At 38.6% G+C, this 20,988-nt stretch overlaps 1 protein-coding gene across 7 annotated transcripts in view; it reads left to right on the plus strand.

Annotated features, from left to right (window-relative positions):
• Window positions 1–20,988, plus strand: part of LOC148648748 (partitioning defective 3 homolog B-like) — a 319,671-nt gene that overhangs the window by 227,322 nt on the left and 71,361 nt on the right. For all 7 annotated transcript variants that reach the window (XM_088606610.1, XM_088606611.1, XM_088606608.1 and 4 more), the window contains 2 exons: window positions 14,004–14,108; window positions 16,586–16,867. In XM_088606610.1, coding sequence (XP_088462736.1) covers window positions 14,004–14,108; window positions 16,586–16,867 — 387 coding nt within the window. The remainder of the gene's footprint in view (window positions 1–14,003; window positions 14,109–16,585; window positions 16,868–20,988) is intronic.

Consider the following 20,988-nt stretch of genomic DNA (forward strand, 5'->3'; position numbering starts at 1 on the left):
TTACCCTTCACAGCTATTTCGTATTTCATCTTTCGGTCAAAGAGACGATCAGTCAGAAGTGGAAAGTAAGATCTCTTGGAGAAAGGTTACATTCCTTACTCTGGGAATAAAAAAAAAAAGTCGGAAGTTGTTAGTGTATGGTAACCTTTATAACCATATGTTTTACATTCCAGTCTCACCGTGGAGCGTTAGACCTCAGCTTCCAAAATGGTTTAACTCCTATATTCCCCCTTAGATCTTTGTATTTGGATGGGATCATTGTGGCTTGTCCATTAACTTGTAAAAGATGTCCTCTTGAGTTTCCTCTCTGCTACCCATCTGTTTTTGGCATGAGTGGGCCTTCTCTTTGATCAACTGGCCAGAGGTCATTCTACCTGTCTTGCCTTTGAATAGCCAAGTAAACCTTTATTAATAATTCTTTTTCTTCTCTTCCAAGACTCTTGACAATAATGCATCTCAAGTTCTGTGTTAAGAACGGTGATGGCTCTCGTTTTGCAAGATCATACCTTCTAACCCTTTTAATCTATAGAGAGAGACATGGTTTGTGTTTCACTTTTTACCTTATGCTTATTTTCCTTCTTTAGGTGTGCTGTTGTTGTTGTTGTTGTTGTTGTTGTTGTTGTTGTTGTTGTTATTATTATTATTATTAAATGCAATTTTAATTGTAATTGTCAGCTCTAAGGTGTCATACAAAAATGCATTATTAAAAAATACATCAAGAATATTCTAAACATTTTGTTTAAACTTGATGCTTGATTTGATTTAATATAAAGGTTCATAATCACTCTGTAAAACTTGTCCAAAGACAAAACCTCAGATTAATAATTCACAAGTAATGGATTATTTTTTTAAATAGACACTATGATTAATACAAGGGTTTGGATTGCTGTAAATCGCAACAGGCACAGCCACAAAACTAATAACTTAAACAATTGTGTAACATGCTGTACTATTCACTCTTTTAAGTTAGGTCTTTTCATTAAAATCTTCTCTATTTTTATTAGTTCTAGGCCGGGGAAATCTGCGTTTGCCTTTTTTATAGTGAAAATTTAAAACAGTAGTTGTAACATAAATGGGGGAAAAAATGCTGAAGCATTTTGTTTTGATTACTCATCACTCAGATGTTAAACTTCCTCTCCAGTGTTCGAGAACCCCAGCACAAACACTGTCGTTTATTTAGTATCTTAACGGTCTCTTTGCTTGTTTACAATCCAGGAAAGATTGACACTTTCTTACCTATATAGTAAAGCTGCTTTCAAAAGTCATTTTCCCCATTCATTGCACAGCCTGGTTTTAAAAATTGGTTTTCTGTGTAAAGGGATTTCAAATAGCCCTTAATTGTGTCATAGTAATTGTTTTCTTACAAAATCCACAAAACTAGAAATGCACAAAAAGGACTGTGCCTTTTTTTAACTGACTTATTTCTTTACTATTATATTTACCAAGACTTCCAAGCATGGTACTGCAGTTGAATGAAAGAACCTTTTCAGTTGTCAGTCACTGGCCTGTCATTTAAATACGGGATGTGTCACTCACTCGGGTCTGCCAGTGTCATCCTTTGTAGTACCCAGAGGCTCACCGGCTTCACAGTAACTGTGCTGTTTGCCTGTGCAGCTCGGAGCCTGACACTTGTGAAGTCTGAACCCATTCTGAAAGAAAGCTGCCCAAATAAGACACATTTGAACATTTTCGTTCCCTCCTCCTCGTTTCTCTGAGAGGCAGCTGTGTGTGTTGCTTCCAAAAGGACTTCCTTTCTTTTCTTTTCTTTAATTTCTTCGGTCCCTCAGGGAAGGTTAGTGGTGTTCTGTGGGGGGTGGGGTGAGGGACAGAGCCCTTTCAGATCCCCACAACACTGGCTAATTAGTGGTCCTGTAGTTGGTGCTGCCTCTTCATCTTTTCACACCTTCTATTGCTCTGGAAAAGAACTGGCTCAAAAGGAGCAGGCTCAGAGCATAGAGTGCAGGGTATGCTTCCATTTTATTTTAGTTCTCGCGCATATCAGAGGGAGCATGGTTTGTGCCCAGTGATGACACTGTTTTTAATGACTGGTGTTTTATGGTATAGCTACACCCCCCAGTTCCTAGGCCTCCTGTCTGTTTTGTAAATGTGTCGGAGCTACATCAGGATTTTTCGATGCGACTCGATTTATTTTGGATTCAGCCAGATATTATCAGGGAATACAGGGGGCCATTAACCTCTCTCACATATGTGCTGCCCGGAGCTATAATCGTAATTACAGTCATAACCGTAGTGACTCAGTAGGAGGCAGATGGACAAGGCTGGGCAGAATTTTCCCTTTTTAAAGAAAAAGCTACATTTCTGGTGGAAATGCTGAAATATCATTGAAAACGTGCAGGTTTTGTGAAATCAATATCGACTGTCTGGCTCAAGGTATCGGTTACACATTTTAGTGGGATCAAAAGTCATTAATGGTGCAAAACAGGCAAATCTTTGATTTTCAGGTTCTGCCTTTTTTAATTTAGAAAAATATGAAACAGAGCTAATTTGTTGGTTGGCTTTTGATCGCTAAAATTATTCACAATGTAGTGCAGCGTTGAGGCATGAAAATAATAAAATATTTATTTTTTATAAAATAAAATGTTTTACTTTCTAAATTTGAATTGAGACTTCCAGTATTCCCTGGATATTGTTTATTTTCCCAGAACGAGACTGTTTTTGAATGACCTTTTGTGGAATTATTTTTACATTTTAGTCATCATTTAAGACAGAGTTATGCATTTTAGACTGTGGGGTACGCATCTTAGGTCATCTCAGGGTTGCAGATGAAGAAAGAACTGTGATCACTGTCATAATCAAAAGTTTTAATAAATACGTAAACTCTCAACCCCAACAAAGTATATTGATATTGCTGTATAGATGTGTGGACATTCCCTAAGAGTCATACTTAGAATTGTGTGATAGCGTAAAAGATATTTCAGTTGAGTCTGTATATTTTAAAAACCCATTGGCCATTTATATGCACTGTACACATAAAGAAGTTGAATTCCTCAACATCATGTCCACTTGTTGTTCATTAGGTTGTATCGATTGCAAGTCTCGCACAGCTGTTAGCAGAATTCAGACCCAGGAGATAATGGGTCATTTCTTGAAAGAAAGAACACAAGTCAGGTTACAAATGATGGGAGTCCATTCAGCTCATGTAACTTGTTCAGTACAGTAGTTAGTAGCTAATTGATTCCAGGATCTCACCCTGCTGTTTATCGAAAGAAGCCAGGTTATCAGCTATAACAATGTTGCTGGGTAGCTGTTTGGTAGTGTTAACGTTGCAAGTTGATATCTTTTAATAATTTTTCGTCTCTCTGAATTTGGTATTGTCTCTCCACCCAGCCAGTCTCCTGGAAGTATAACCAATTCTGCTAAGGTATCATGAACTCCCTTTGAGCACTGTTTCAGAGGCCGTCTAAAGTATGACAGGACTCTATCAATGAGTAATTTCATTTTAGTTATCTCAGAGGCCTCCGCATTTAGAAACTCCACTGAAATGAGGTCTATACTGAAAATATGGAGCAATCTAATTATTAAGATAACATTTTGGCTGGAAGATTAAATGCCTGCATATACTGTTTGAAACCACGATGTTGCTTATTTCCTAAGCTACTTATTTTATCAAACTGTGCCACACTTTCAAGAGAGCTTTGCTGCTGCCTCGCCTATTCTTTCCTTTCATATTTTTATTTCCAGTAGCTATTTCGCATCATCCTGGTAGACGAAAGTCTCTTTTAAATCGCTGCATTTTATAAAAGCCTTTTTATTTCTTGTTGTTTCTTTAGGAGAGGGGGCCAAATACAGTATCACCTTCATTCCATGTCAAGGGCAAATAAATGTCTCTATAAATGTGTATCTTTGAAATTCAGTTGGATTTTTGAACTCATTCTTGTTATAATCATTAAGTGACCATATATTGTAGTTCAGAAAGTCAGCTTTCTGTTGCAGTTGAAACTAGTATGTTCCTCTTCCACCCCCTGTTTATTTATATTAAATTTCTGGTTGTGGCAAGTTTGCCCATGTTTTTCTTTCAGCTATAATTACCTGCATTGTGGAACTTTACATGATAGTTTGGCCTTTGACAGGATTAACAAGAAATGGTTCCCCTTCAAATCCGAGAACTACAATAATTCCATTTGGCATCGTTATGCACTACAAGCAAACCAATATTTGCCTGCCCTCTGTGGGGTTAACTAGACAACATTTAAAGTCCAAATCAAGAACAACTGTATCTCGTGCTTCAATGGGACTTTCTATAACGAGCAACAGTACAGTGAGTCAGTGCTCATGTCTGAAGGTCACAGGAAAAAAAACATTTTTTATTTAGCTCTCTGTCTCATATCAGCTTAGGTAATTATGATGAAACAAAAGTATTTATACTATTGTAAGTATTATGTTGCAAAAAAAAGCAACAAAGCATTGTTTAGAAAAATATAGTATGGAGTAAGTCCTCACCCTCAATAATAATATGTTGCTTTTTTTGTATATTCAGCGTGTGCTATGCATGTCCTTGAATTAACAGAGCTGTGCTGTGTGTTTATCTGAGCAGCTGTTGATTGGATATTTGAGTGACCCTAGCAGCCTTTCTCAAGGCAAAACCCTAGGAATCAATCCGGGATGGAATACCTTCAAATTTACGCCAGACCACTGACATGCAGCAAAAAACTGGAATGTACAGTGTGCTCATCTTGCAATCAAAGGAGCAACATCTGTAATGTAGAAGGAAGGAAGACAGCTTTCAGAATGAGAGTTAAAGGTATGAGGAGCACAGAGGCCTTGGATTGTGGTGTCTTTGAGTTTAAAGAAGTGAAATTTCAAGTTTTATTGAGATTTTTCTAGAAAACATAGTTCTGGCAGTTAACCTGGCATCTTCTTATCTTCAGTACAATGGCATATAATTGAGGGCAATGTAAGTCAAGCAGCTTACTTACATTCTGCAGAATTTAGTTATTATTAGCAGGATGCGTAACAGTTGTCAGTTCTATCTGGGCAGTAGTCTTGTCATTGTAGTACTACGCTGTTACCTGCAGTAAAGTCGGCAACACACCCTATTGAAAGAGCTGAGGTCTGGCAGGATGAAAGAGAAATGACAGGACGTGCTCAAAATATCTCAAAGAAAACAAACTGATATGATTATAGAAAAATTGTGAATAAGGATTGATGACTGGATTTCATCTACAAATAATGAGTGTAATATATGGCATACTGTATGTATATTTGTTATACGTGCCATTATTATATTATAGTCATGCTATCTTTTTAGATTTTGCCAGTTAAAATACATTAAGAGGTAATTACCCAGTGGCATACTTGAAAAACAGCACTGGTAAGACGGTGAAAGACAGGCACTAGGGTCCGGAGCTGCAAAGTAGATAAAATTGTTTTCCCAGTTCATTTGATTCTGTACAAATCATCCATAAGGGGTCAATGACTAACATACTACTTAACCTTAGGAAAATGAGTAAGGACTGGTTCATGACAAGATTACTGGGTAGTGTGAGCTTAATGAAGTGGTGCAGCTTAATAAAGTCTGTGGTTCGGTTAGCTCCTCAGGTAGTATGTCGGAGAGCTTGGCTAAGTAACCATTTCAGTTTTCAGTCTTGAGCAGAATCCAGCTGCAAACCGAACCACGCCTCTGGTGTCGGCTCAGCAGCTAATTAATTCCTAAATAAATTATGAGGGTCTTGCTTTCCTTATAAAGGTCTTCCCAGTCAGAGTTTATTAACTGCCACTGACAAATCTTCCCTCAGCTTCAGGGCTTTCAAAAATGAATTTTCCCTCCTGCCCAGAGACTGCATTTGTAACCTGAAGTGTTGAAAATGTCTTGTTTTCTTAGTTTTAGCACCCCCTGCACATGATGTCATAGACCTTAATGTACCGCTAATGCATTTAAATGAATAAATGTAAGCTTCTTTATTTAAACAGTTGTTTAAATAACCTTAATTTCATTTTTTGACCTGCTGATTCAGAGATTGTTCCTCTGTTGTTACCTTTTTCACTTTGTGGAGCTCTGTATTCATCCATACACTACATCTGGTTTACAAAGCTGGAGTCTGTCCTTAAAGTGCAAGACTCAAGGCACAACGTTTCGTAAATGTGTCCAGTATGTCTGCCTGTGTCTTTAAGTTGTAGATTGTTAATTGTGTTGGAAAAATGTCTTGTTGCAGCCCTTACCAGGAATAACCAGAAAGGAAGTGGCTTTCTGATAATGGGCGATTGGATGCCACTGTTCTGTTCACACTACGTTATTACAATGTATAATTGGGAAGATTTATTTCACTTTGATGGATTGAGACATTCTTCAGAAACCATTGACGCAACTCCGTGAAGTTTGATCTCACTGAAGCGTAAGAGTGAAGGGCTTTTCTCAGCCACTCCAAACTAATTTTAGGGGGGGGTAACCAGCATCCTACTCCCAGTATTTGGCATTTTAGCTTCCCTCCTGCCACCTCCATCATTGCCCTTGGTTCATTTAGTCAAGCTTCTGTGTGTGTCTGTGTGTGTCTGTGTGTGTCTGTGTGTGTCTGTGTGTGTCTGTGTGTGTCTGTGTGTGTCTGTGTGTGTCTGTCCAGGTTCTGATTGCCTCCCTATCATCCCCTCAGCCAAGCCAGATCTTAAATCGTTCACCCACTGATTCACTCACTCCTCGGGCAAGTCCTTAACTCTTGATGTGTGATTATGATTGACTCAGACCTTTGTTATAAGATGATATCCAACCTCACAACACAGCAAGGAGCTGTCCTCAGCAACTCCAGCTGTTAAAAATAGGGAGTTGTAATCTTTATAATACATTAGCTAGCAGAAATGAAAACTAATTTAAAATAATGAGCCCTATTACGAACAGATTGATGAACAAGTTCTTTTATTTAATTGTTTTAGAAGCTTGTCTGGTGTGTGTATTTTGAATAGCTAAACCATAGACGACAGACAAAGGTCCTTTAATTTTGTGTTGAAAACATGGTTATTTGGTATAGTATAACTGTAAGGGCTGTTGAATGAAAGAGCTTAATGAAGACCACCCTCATGGCCAAGACATACACCTATTCCTGACATCACTTGAGCTGTAAGAGCAGAGTGAAGCAGATGTAAACAGGATATTTGTGGTAGATGTTGTATTACTTAAAGAACCTTATCAAGGAAACTGCACCGTAGAACAGTGGCGTTTGGGGGAGAACACACTATTGTGGTCAAATAAAGTATGCTTGTGCAACTGCTTTCAAAATACAAGTTTAAATAGGCTAAGTAATGTTATCAGGACCCTCTTTAAGTTGTAGATGTCACAGAAAACGTTATACAGTAGGTTCCAAAAATGGGAGAAATCTACCTGGCATTCGAACAGGACAAGTTATTTCTAAATATGTTTATATACAGTATAACTTTACGGTCTAGATTATTGGAGTTGTATAGAATGGATGTTTATTTTTTTCTTTATTTCAATGTTTAGGGTGGAATTCATAAAACCCCTTCACATGGTGGTGAATTTGCGCCCGTTTCTTCCTCGTGTGAAAACAGCAGTCACATCGTAAAGCCGTGGAGTGACTCGAATCCTAAAAGACATTTATTTTTTTATTTTTGTTTTGGAAATTTAGGAGTTATAGATTTCTTCTTGATGCTAAAATTAACGCAATCTAAAAAAAAATGATTCATGCACCTCTTAATGTCTTATGTTGTCTGATTAGTGTGCACATTGTTGCTGTTCGATACAATTAAAGAGCTGTCAACAGTAACTAAAGCGAACGTCACCAAGACACTCTGCTCATTATTTTAGGCACATTGGGCTCGAAGTACAGCATTGAAGCACATGCTGTAATTGAGGTCAGGTTTGTGACATCAGGTTTTTTCTTTTTAATCAACTCAAGCTAAGTCTTGTTAAGACAGTTTTGTTTCCAAGTGTGAAAATCCTTCCTTAAGAAAAAGGGGGTTTTCATTCAAGCCCTTCCCAAGGTTCCCTAGAAATGACTGCCCCTAATGAAGGCGACCACACTGCTGCCAAAAAATAATTAAAACAGCAAGGTTCTTTTTTCCCTTTGTTTTGGGGTTTCTACAGTTCTGCAGGTGTCCTTGGAGCAATCTGTATCTGCACGTAATGATCATCTCCCCTAAAACGCGCTGACAGATTGGTTGCTTGACTAAATATGCCGGAGTTGAAATCTTTCGTTTTCTTGTGTCGGCTTCTCTTGTTTTCTGAAATGGCAGAGCTGCAGAGCTTTAAGAGAGGGGTTATTCAGAGGGCTGTGTTTTGCAGACTACAACAACTACTGTTGGGTCACACATTATCCATCTTGTATTTGACATTGCTTCTGACTTCTGGAGCTGGGTTTGCGCTGTTCCGATTCGGAGATGGAAAAATCTCTCCCATGATGGTTTGATCCATTATTGGGATTTTTTGCACCACTGAAGCAAAACCACCACTTAAACCAAAGTCCCCGCAGTTTTTCAGTTGTTTTAAATAAGCATCACTGTCTGGCATGACATATTTGGCACCTTATGTACTAGAGCCTGCAGCTCTTAGAAACCAAAAATGGCTCAAGCTGTTTTGTAATAGTTTTTTTTTTCTATGCACCAAGCTTTTTGCAGTCTGACCAGAACCAGTTATTTGTTTACATCTGATTCATAGTCAGAGGTCTCCAAGAAGAGACAAACAGTAAAAGACCCCTTCCCAGAAAGTGTTCACATTATTTAATGATGGGTTTTCTTTCAATCACTTTAAAACATGCTTTATTATTTTTGACAAAGGCACTCTTTTACAAAGAGCAAACCTGGTCCTTTGTAGTTTAAAATTGAAACCTAAGACTTCTCTTATTAACATTCTTTGTCCATAAAAAAATTAGATTAGGAGCCTATGTTTTGAAATCAAGTTAGTTTTGAGCTTGTACGAAATTTCAAAGCTAGGGCTGAACAGAAAATAGGGTGATAATTAAAGAAATCCACGTACTACAAGATACCCTTCAGTCTAATTAGAACTTGCTGGGAGGAATAACAACATTAATATGTCGAAATTAGATGATTCTCAGCTTGTGCTTTTTTTTGCCTTCTGAAACAAGACATCTGAGATAAATTAATCTTTAGAGAATGTCTAATGGCCTTTAGCAAGACATCATTTTTATTTTAAAAGGGTGAGAACAAAATGCACTGCAGATATAGCAGGTATTTCTAAGTACAAAATGAGAAGGGAATTGTATACACTGCTAATGAACTCTTTTAACATTGGCACACAATTGTGTGTACCATTTCTGAAGGTGCATTGTATTTTTTCAAAGTGCAGAGGCAGTTTAATCATAGATTATTCAAGCAAAGCTTTATGAAATGCAGCAAGCAATTCTTGCATAAGAGTTGTCTTATAAGTAAAATCTATCTTCAAGCAATTGCAGAGTCTTTTTCTAAAATATTTTCATTGCTCCAGTTTTTTTGTTTTCCCTTCATGTCCCATGAAATTTAGCCCTGTCTCATCTGCATATCTGTTTCTTCCTATATCTGTGTTTTTTTTGTATCTCCCTCTTTATTCCTACAAAGTCGCAGAAGAATTATTTTCACATTTATTGAGAGAAAGCGTTTCTCCGTATGGGGAAAAAAATGATCTGCAGTGATCGCTGTTGTGTTGATGTTGCGACAGTTAGTTGTCGTTTTAGTCTTATTATTCTACTTTCATGCTAAAGTGACATGTTGTGTGACACAGATCTGAGCCTCAAAAATGTGGAGCCAACATACAGTATCAGTTAACATAACCTGGCAGCATAATTGCTACTTCTTTTAATGTGTCCACCATTTAAGTTTTCTTTTATTAGGGTAACTTGAGTACGCTTGCTTAAGATAACACTGCTTTGTGGAACTGAATCATTTCACCGCTGCTGACAAAAAGTCTGCAATGTTCTTGCAGATGTTGCTGGGCAGCTTTTATGAAGTGAAAAGTTACAGAGGGAGGTTGAGGATCCTATATTCAAAGGGATGTTTACAAAGAATGAATCTATTAAATAATGTAATCCTTTATGAGCATGTACTGTATTTGTATTGGTGTAAATCTTTTTCATTCCACTGCAAAGTAATTGGGGGTATTTGTTTTAGTTCTTGCATTGACATTCATGCTGCAATTTCACAAGCTAATTAACAGGCACAATATATTTACGGTTGTTGCATGCAAAACAGTTGTATTAAATGGTTTAAAGCTAATAAGATAAATGCAGTAATTAGGTTAAGCGGAGTGCCAATAATTTCATTGGTCTCCAGAGTTGCTGGGGTAAAGGCTCAGACGTTGTGCTGAATGTGAGTTTCATTTAAGCAGCAATACCTGATTCACCATGAGATACCAGGGGTGGCATGAGTCAAAAACCCTGAACTCCCCAAAAAATAGTCAAAAATCTCTGCTAATTATTAGTGTGCCTACACTGAGCGAATCAGGAGAAGCATTTGAATTTAGTGTATTTTATTTTTTCCTATTGGCTTAATTACAATTATAGCCAGATCAGATGTTAGAACTATTAGTGCTATAGTTTTCCATTTAATGCAGTTTTATGTTCCTTTTTTTGTCCTTGTGTTGGAAATGGGTGATTTGGTGATGTAGTGGCTAATGCTTCTGCCTCGCAGACCTTCAGTTCTGGGTTTCTTTTAAGCCTGGAGCTCCGTCTCTGTGGAGCTTGCATGTTCTTCCTTGGTTCATGTGGCTTTTACAGGGAACTCTGTCCATCCCCCCAAAGACAGGTTAGTATTTTCCCTGTGTGTGCCTTGTCATGGATCCACCTTAGACCCTGTGCATCCAAAATAGGTTTTAGATTGCTGTCATCCTTACTAGGAATAACTAGCTTTCAGCTAAAGGATGTCTGTTTTGAAGGTGTTCTTCTGATACACAAAAGAGTTGGCATGTCTTCGTTTCAAGACTGTGAATGTGCCTGCCTTACCACACAGGATGAGCCAGCAATCACTGCGGTGATAAAAGCATGCGCCGCAGACAGTAACATGAATCAAGACAAACAGTGCTGAGAACAATATCTGTTTGGGGCAGGAAGACTTCAAACAAACTGTGATTCATGACTGCTTAACCTGTTAAAGATAGATCAGATGAAACGCTCCTGTGATCATTGCGCGAAGAGAGAATGTGCCAGTCTCGTGTTTCATCGTCTTTTGCGGCTGACATCAGATGTGTTTTTTTTGGGGGGGGGGGTTTTATTCTTTCACGAGGAGAGGTGTCATTCTTGTCTCTGAAAATGATCAGCAGATCCAAGCGGGCTCATAAACAAAACTCACCGGTGCCACGTTCCATTCTTGGCTGGGCCACGAGTGTCTTTTCCCTTTGTGCGGTCGGATGTTTGGACCCTTGAGGATCCTCGCGGGCTGGGCTCGAACAAGTGGAATACTGCGTTTGAAGTCCCGTGCGGTGCAGAACCGTAGGACACAGCGCAAACGACAAACAAGGAGAGCAAAAAACGTCATTCGCTTGTCGCCTTCTTTCAGAATAAGCTGACTCTGGAGTCAGGTAATGCAGAAGACTGAAGGCCTCCCTGGGGACACTAATCTCATTAATTTGTCCTCGGAGCTGGAATTTCAAAAAGTTTTCAGGCAGATGCCCAGGTTAAGACTGCTAAGCCTTTCAGTTCCTGTAGTGGACCCGAGATAAGATTAAGACATACCTAGAGATTAAAATTGCTTGACGTTTCGATTTGACCAGCAACTTTGCTCCTGCAGGCGCTGCCCAAGCACTCTGGGGAGGGAGCAGTAAAAAAGCTAAGACTTTTATCTCTATGATGCCATAGCTGAAAGGCTTCGTGGAAAAATAAATATTTCATGGATGTCACTTACAAAGATACATTTTCTCTCTTGCTATCATCATGGAATAGTGATGTTTGGGGTGTTTTCCTTCTAAAAGCACACTGCTGTTTTTCTTTTAATTGTTCGTGTCCTTCATGCTTTCAATTCTGCCCTGCGTTACTAACTAGTTCAAATTTCCACAAAGGCATTTTTCCACAATGTTCATCCCAGATGCTGATAGGAGAGTGAGCTACAGTGCATTGCACTCCAGTGACCATAGTGTTGACATCAAACCTTCTTATTAAGATCAGTATTGCCTGTTAGAATTAGTATCAGTGGGTGAGGAAAATGTATTATATACATTTGTTAGGGGGAGACACTGAAAAAATATTTTTAAAAAACAGCATTCTATAAGGACCATTGCAGGACTAAAATTTTAATCATTTATTAGTTCTTTACACTTATACAGACACTCAAAACACTTTTCTGGACACTCCACTCAAAGCACTTTACAGGTAATGGGTACCAGTACGCTCACAGAGTGATGAACAGAGTGATGAAGCCAATTCAGAGATGGGGGTTATTAGGAGGCCATGATTGGTAAAGGCCAGGGGGAAATTTGGCCAGGACACTGGGGTAACACCCCTACTCTTTTTGAGAAACACGCTGGGATTTTTAATGACCACAGAGAGTCAGGACCTCGGTTTTACGTCTCATCCGTCTTTTTACAGTATAGTGCACCCATCACTATATGTGGGCATTAGGATCCACACAGATCGCAGGGTGAGCACCCCCTACTGGTCCCATTAACACCTCTTGCAGCAGCAACCTTAGTTTTTCCCAGGAGGTCTCCCATCCAGGTACTGACCAGGCTCACACCTGCTGAGCTTCAGTGGGTTGCCAGTTGTGAGCAGCTGATTTGATATGCAGTAGTCTGCACTTGTGCATCAATATTACATGCACGAAACAGTTTGCATGCCAAGGCCAAAATTAAAAATAATCCAATAAGCTGCGTTTTAATGTTTTGCCCTACAGAAGTTATTTAGCATTAGTTATGAGGCTGAATCAGTAAATTAATGAAACAGTGCCTTAAGCCACGTTTGGACAATCGCTAATGGGAACAGCTGTCTCATCGTCTATCTTGATGCTGTGATTTGCCGTAATTAAGATCTTGATTCAGGTGTGACCCAAACCTGTTGTTAGTTAAAATTTAACATGAAAATGCCTTTTAAAAGTGCCAAGTAATTAAGATGTCAGTCTTTTTTTTTGTTGAGTCCCACAACAATACAAAATTGTAAAGAAGCACTTTTTGAAAAGACTAGCTCTGCGTTTGGTTTGGTTTCTGATTTTGTTATTGAATGTTTGCTTTCAGATATCCCTGGGTTGAAGAAATCAACCCTCTTGTAAAAAAATATGGTTATACTTCACGCTGTTATTTACTTGCACTTGATTTCTCCAGCTCTTACGTCTGTGATGTTAAGTGCTGGGGTGCTCACCATGGCATTTTAACAATTAAAACAATTACCATAATCACTGCTTGTTCATTACTGCAACAGTCTGAGCAACATTTTACTGCTTAATTTAAATCAAGACCAGAATACTATGTACTTTTCCAGCAGGTGTACTTTATTGCATCTTTATGCCTTATGTTAGTATTTATAAGACCCTATTTCACAAAGTTTTTGAGTTTTCATAATTTGGCCAATCTTCCCTGCTACTAGCCAGCACCAAATGGTGATAAGTTTAAAAGTAATTCTTTTTTTTGTTCGAACGGTTCTGTATAGGATTTCAATTGTTTTCATGTAATACTGATGTTATTTGTAAAAATATTAAATGTTCTCTGAGCAGAGTAACCCTTGCTTCATACAAGATACTGTGCTAACATACATGGGTGGTGTACGTGGGATTGAACGTTTACAGTGCATAACATAATTTACAGAGTGAGCTTTTTACAGCTAATTGTTAGCCCAGTGATCCACTAGTACATGTGTTCAACACCAGAGGAAATAAGGCAGAGCAGTAATGTGTTAAATGGAATAGAACTGACTAGATTAACCAGGCCCTTTTTTTCATTGTCCTTATCTCTGTCCCGGTATATATACAGTAGATATTGATGAAGAAAACACAGTTGTCTTTAGGAAAAGCTGAATTTCAGATATTTGTCAAACCCTGGATTAACTTGGCATTTGAATACTTTGCTTTTATCGATGAAAGCGTTTTGGATATGGCCATTAAAATCCTTTCCCTTCTCTCCTCAGGTTTGGGAAAAAGAAGGAAGAGAAGGGAAAGACAGCTCTTCAGAAGCAGAAGTCTGAGATGCTGAGTGAGGAGGAGCTGGGGAAAATGAAAGAAGAGAGAGAAAGGTAAAGCCTGAAGTCTGTACTCCTGTACAAACAGAACAGGTGTAATATGAAGAGAACAGTACGTATTGTATATATTTACTGAAAAGCCCTAGAAGTCTTTTTGTTCTATTCCTTCTGGGGGGGGTGGAAAGTGGAGGAAGAGGGGGTGGCAGTTCTTAAATGCAACAACATCCCGTCAGGAGCATCTGGTGTCCATGTGCCGACTGAAAGGGACTGAAAGGGTTTAAAGAGTTAATGGATGGACAGGATGCTGGAGTCTCTCATCTAAGGATTTTTTTTTTTAATAAAGGACCTTATCAGGCACCTAATTGTATTTAGACCTCCATCTGGTTTCAATTTGAAATTTCCAATCATCTTTTTTTTTTTTTTTCCCCGTGGTGACCTCACACTGCACCGCGCAGCTCTGTCAGGGAAGAGGAGGTTACTAGCGCGAGTAACGTGTAGCCCTGGGAGAAGCAAATTAGGCCGGTACTAGAGGAATAATTATAAGCGTTTATTGTTTTTATTGCCTTTCAGACCACGAATTAAAGCAATTCCAGAATTATTCGCTGACTGGCTAGGTTCATTTTGAACTTTTCCTGCCTCAATAAAGGCCACAATTACTGTTAGAATTAAAAACTTCTTTGAACTCTATTAATGTTTTTTAGCCCCAAGGATGCCACAATTAAGAAGCAGGGCATCACTGTAAAATGCGCTGGATCAAAAAAAAATGATGATATATGAACTATCTCATGGTTTCCGATTTTTCTTTATTTTATAATTAACAGAAAGGCAAATTTATGGCTCTTTCTTTTTCACATTCTGGATGCCTGCTTTGGATTTGTTTGAATTGTGCCGAGCCCACTGTGAGGATTCTTTTAGAAATGGCGCATGAAGTGACTATTCCAAACCCTGGGTGCTTTAGAGTTTTCAGAAACTAAATAACTTCATCTGTGGACAAATAAAAGTCCCCAGGCAGGGCAACACTGATAAGAAAAGAAAGAAAAAAGCATTAGACTGAAGGAGGGGTGCCTTCCTACTCTCCTGTTGTAGTTTATATTTGCTGATGCTTTTATTTAATTGGGAAAAATAAAAACGAACAGAAACTTAGTGTTGTCAAGGCCTTTTTATAACAGCTTAATGTATGGCAGAAGCTTCCAAATGAGAGGAAATTGCATATAATGCATTTCATTTAATAAAGCAAAATGTTTTGTTACGTGTTGTGTGCGCCATCAGAGTTTTTTTGTGAATTCATCAGCAGGAAAAGACTTAAGCCACAGAAGGATTTTGTGTTGTGTCTAGAGGTCTGGTCTGTGCGTGTGGATGGCTTCTTGTACTGTATAAAAACCAGACTGAACTAGTCCTGCCAAACATGTCTACCCATCACATTAAAGAATGTGATTTAAAGACAGAGATTTGCTTAGGTTTAGATATTGCTAAACTGTGTACCGGGAGAGAAATGATTCTTTTTCCTTTGCTGTTCTATGTTGTTATTAATTTACTTCATATATCCAGGGGTGAGAAAACCAAGATTTGATCTGAAGACCAATAGAATATATCCATTGCTAATGTACCTTTGCTAAAATAACACTATCCCTTCTAAGCCAAGTCCGCATCCGTGCTCTGTACGAAGAAGCCTTTCATCACAAAGTAATGAATTTTTATATATTGCAGGTTAGTGTATACACAAAGAGGCTTTCCTCTTACAAAGAGGTTTAGAGGTAAAAAAAAAAAAAAATCAGAGCACCTGACTCCATTGTACAAACCAAGAGACTCGCACACAATGGTAAATAATAAACTGCTTTGCAAAGCAAGAAGAAAAACAAGACGGCAACTTGGTTGGCGACAGCAAGATGAATCCGTTAAATCTGCAGGAGTGAAGACGGGAAGTTTCATGAGTCTTGGGAAGGCATTCATGTAGTGGGTCGATAAAAACGGAGCCTGACAGTTTGGCTCTTTGATCGAAATAGTAGTAGTGGTTCATATCATCTGTTGTCCTGTTTGTATTTTCCTTTTTTCGTGGGTGCCTTTTTTATTTTCTTTTTTGTACATCATCTGAGCTTCTGCAACAGTCTCGGCTGCTTGGTCTGCTTCCTTTACACCATTTTGCGGATAGTTGTTAAAAGTTTTCTTTCATTTCAGTCTAGTTTGCCATGTATATAGTGTTTCTAATTCATAACGTATCATAAATATTACAAGTTAAAATACTAAAGATAAGTACGTTTTGATGTAGCCTGATATTGTTTAGTTGCATTGGCAAGTGATTATTAAGTGAGTGACTTGTCTTTTTGTCATAAATAGGACACAAAGCAGGACCTAGTTAAATACAATAAGAGGAATGATTATACTATAATTCCTAGTTGCTATTCCAGTGGTAATGTACGTGTTGCACGTCTGAAAAGGTTCTTTGGCACTGCAGCTCGCGGTGATCTGGTAAATCGCGTTCCTGGCGGCAGTCTGGTGTCGTCCCGGCTCCTCTCATCTCTCCGCCTTTCCAGGATTGAGGCCAAGCACCACGAGCTGCGGGAGAAGCAGGCGAGGGAGCGGTTCGAGGCGCTGCCCGACGTCGAAGACGACGACGCCGACCCCAACTACGCCCGCATCAACCATTTCCGGGAGATGCCCCCCGGCCAGGGCGCGTACGGGAACAGGACGCCCTCCCCCCCGTCCCCGCCGGCGCCCGTGAGCCACGGCAGGGAAGCCCCCGGCGAGGAGGCCCTAGAGGGGCTCTACGCCAAAGTCAACAAACAGCGCCCTCTGCAGCCGCCGCCTCCAGACAGGTGAGGGACACAGGAAGTCTCGCCAACTGGGTGAGGCCAACCCGCCCATCTCCCTCGTTATCGCTAGAGATCGGTCAGAATTTGGGGTTTTCTGACCAGTTTAAAAGGGTGGCTCCGCTCGCCAGGGTGCAAGCGCCAATATTTCTGCCAGTAGAGCTAGTACTAGCAGTGATGATAACGGGACAAATAAGGACATTTTTCAAAGCCGTATATTTAATTGTACGCCTTTCAATTAAATACACGTCTTTGAAAACAGTTCACACTTTCTCCACAGCCATCGCATTTTTGGGAACACCGTTCGGCTGTCTTAGCAGTCGGCAGTGTGGATTGGAGATTGTCAGCTGAAACCATTTTTAATTATGTTAACATGTTTTGGTCGGTAACATGATCGCATTCACTCAAGCACCTTTGTGTAAAGCATACACTTTGTGGCTGATCAATAGTAGTTGTGTTGGCAGCAGAGATGAAGAAAACTCAATGAGCAGGGTTACAGTAAGAGCTTAGACAGGCCTAATAAAGTAATAGGAGCTGCTTTTTGTGTAATGATAAAAGGTGGAAGGGCACATTTAAATCCAAAGTTTTTAACATTAAAAGTACCTTATTGCGCCTGAAGGGGTGAACGCTGTTGGCTGTATTTTTAAAATTCTGTTCTAAATTCCCATTCTCAGTAGTGTTTAATACTTCCAAGCTTTTGAGTTCGGTCAAGTTTGCTGTTCTTTGGTACTGTACATCCTTCTTCAACGGGGTGTTGTGTGCTCACATTTTAAAACCATGGGTAAAGGACACCTTTTTTGAAACTTATCCATGTTCATTGGTTTATCCTTGATTTTCAAATACAAACAAAATTGTACATTTTTAATCGAAGGTCTGTTTTTAACTGATGACAATGCCCTTGCTCCTATTTTTGTTTTTATACCTTCTTTAGTAGGAAAGTCGTCATTAGCCATATTTCAGTTTTATTTGCTGATCTGTTTCCCCATGTATGTGCAGAAAATTGAAATCTCCCATAATAATCACCTCTTCCTTTACATAACTACATAACTGGTTTCATTATAAACATCTGCTTTGTTAATTATAATTCATGGCTCAATTTGGAGGCCTGCAGCATACTTATGAATTACATGTTTGTCTGTTTCCGTTACCAAATGGCTACCTGACTCATAAGCAGGCCCTCGGCAACATTCCCCTGAATATTTTCATTGTCATTGAATAACTAGTAAAACCCAGGTTTGTCAACTTGCATGTTAGATTCATTCTGTCCAATGGAGATATAATCTCTTTTGTTAGTGTGGCCTTGAGGTGAAGAATGACTTAAGTGGTTTGTAATGGAACACTTCATAGTGCTTCCTTACAGAGAATTATTTGTTAACTTGCTACTGAAGGGTAAGTACCGTATTTCCTCCACCATCCCTGCAGTATATTTTTAACCCACTGATTTGCTGATGCTTGTGGACAAAGAGGCACCAATTAAAGCTGCTCTCCCCAACCATGTAGAGGAATACATGGTCTCAATATTCAGGCTCCTGTTATCATGTTTGATTAAAGAGCTGATGTATGTTGGGACAGGCACAAATTAAATATTATGATTATGTTATGATTGTTGATCCCCCAGAGTGCTGCTAGATTCATTTTAGATGATTGGATGAGGGACATGACTTTGACCAGCATACCAGTTCTTTCCTGAGTTTTCAGTGACTTACAGTACAGTACATAAGTACTGTATGCAACATTGAGACAACAACAAAAAAGAGAGAAATCCTCAAACCCTTGGCTTAGATTTGGTAATGCCAAAACACTTTGTGTTGTGGCCTGGGCAAAATAAATTGAAATATAAAATTCAAGACAAGCCTGCAGATCTAAAAGCCTTGTGGAAATGTGTGTATGCTGTGCTTTCTGGTTCCTCAGACCGTCTTGTCAAATGATGAGGAATTAAACTGAATCTCAAAACTAACTAGTGCTGCAGTGTAGATCCCAGGGGCTAACCTACAGCACAGTGTCCACTTGCAGTCCTTCAGATGAGATATTCATAATTAAGTCATAATTAGTTGACCATTAAAGATTCCATGGCACTGTTCATAAGGGAGTGGGAGGTTTAAACCCCAGGAACCTAACTAAATTCCACCTTGCTTTCATAATCTGGCCAAGCTCAAATTTCACTTTAATCCATTTAAAGAATTTTCTAAATTCTCCATCTTCTCTGCTATGGAGTGGCTGATGTACAGTACAGTGGCTGATGATTACTGTTACTATAGTGAACCATTTGGTTTTCTGATATTTTGGTGATTGGCTCTATGGTTGTGTCTCCTGTTCTGTGGGTGGCGATAGAAAACATGTTTTAAGCAATAATAAGGAGTAGGAATAAAAATATCTTTTAAACATTATAAACCATGTTCATAACCACTCACAGCATGGACTACATCTCACATAATTGGAAAGTAAGACAAAATGATGGTTAATAGCTTTTTTAAAAAAAGTGAGTGGCAGATTAATCAGTTAGCGATTACTTTAGTATTTCTCATTTCTGGTAATCACAAAGACTCTTTGTGCAGCACGTAGGGCACACGTCGATCTGAAAGCTTGTTATGAGTGTTAATCATTTATTAACTCCTTATAATAGTTCCCATTTCGTTTGGTACAGAACATGTTAAAGAACTGCTGATTAATTAATGAATGAGGAATTGCATATGAAAGCACTGGGCCAGCAAAATGATTTTCAAATGATATTTAGAGTTTTGCAATTAAAGTTTGAGTGTTCAAAAGTTATAAAGTGTGAAATGAAGTTGTGGAAAATGGCAGCGTTGATTTAACATTAGGCGTTGGAAAAATAATTAAAAGGCAAAATTATTTAGAGAGGCAATTAAACAACGTCTGCTGTGGGAATCGTAAAGGCCATTGAACTAACATTTAATTTCTTTATGAAATCTTTAAGGATAGTTAATTATCCTGAAAAACTCTCTTCTTCCAACATAGTTTGTTCCTTACAATAACTCATAAGAATTTCATTTTCTGTGTGTTAATTTTGTAATTACATTCTATAGTAGGTGTTTTTTTTTTCAAAAGAATAACTTATGGAACACATTTCAGCATTTCAAATGCAGCATTTTTAGAGAACTGAGGAAATTAATATTTTTTTCTTTATGGTATAATTAATTTAATCATGTTTGCTAAAAACCATTTTTTAAAAAAAATGCTACCATCTATTTGTTCACCTTTTGTCAGTATTGTGCTTACATCATTCCAGCAAATAATAATCCTGACAACATATAAATAATAATACGGACATACATATTTGCAAAGAGTAGGGGGAAATGGAGAAACTGGCACCAAACATTTATTTTGTTTTTTGTTTTGTTTTTATAAAGCTGATAGAAATTCCTTTGATCTATGTCCATAAAACACGGTTGAACTTTTACATCACCCACTGGGAAATAAAAGTCACACTCGCAAAAATAAGGATTTTTTTTATAGTGTTTATGTATTTCATGTACCATACATAAATCTAGAAATAAATCTAAATTGTAGTTAACATTGTCCATCAGCACTAAGTAGATACAGTGCCTTGCGAAAGTATTCGGCCCCCTTGAACTTTTCAACCTTTTGCCACATTTCAGGCTTCAAACATAAAGATATAAATTTTTTATTTTATGTGAAGAATCACCAACAAGTGGGACACAATTGTGAAGTGGAACGAAATCTATTGGATTTTTGAATCTTTTTTAACTAATAAAAAAATGAAAAGTGGGGCGTGCAAAATTATTCGGCCCCTTTACTTTCAGTGCAGCAAACTCACTCCAGAAGTTCAGCGAGGATCTCTGAATGATCCAATGTTGTCCTAAATGACTGTTGGTGATAAATAGAATCCACCTGTGTGTAATCAAGTCTCTGTATAAATGCACCTGCTCTGTGATAGTCTCAAGGTTCTGTTGAAAGCGCAGAGAGCATCATGAAGACCAAGGAACACACCAGGCAGGTCCGTAATACTGTTGTGGAGAAGTTTAAAGCCGGATTTGGATACAAAAAGATTTCCCAAGCTTCAAACATCCCAAGGAGCACTGTGCAAGCGATCATCTTGAAATGGAAGGAGTATCAGACCACTGCAAATCTACCAAGACCTGGCCGTC

This window comes from Lepisosteus platostomus, chromosome 14, assembly GCF_059453375.1.
Source record: "Lepisosteus platostomus isolate fLepPlt1 chromosome 14, fLepPlt1.hap1, whole genome shotgun sequence".
In the NCBI taxonomy this organism is placed as follows: domain Eukaryota; kingdom Metazoa; phylum Chordata; class Actinopteri; order Semionotiformes; family Lepisosteidae; genus Lepisosteus; species Lepisosteus platostomus.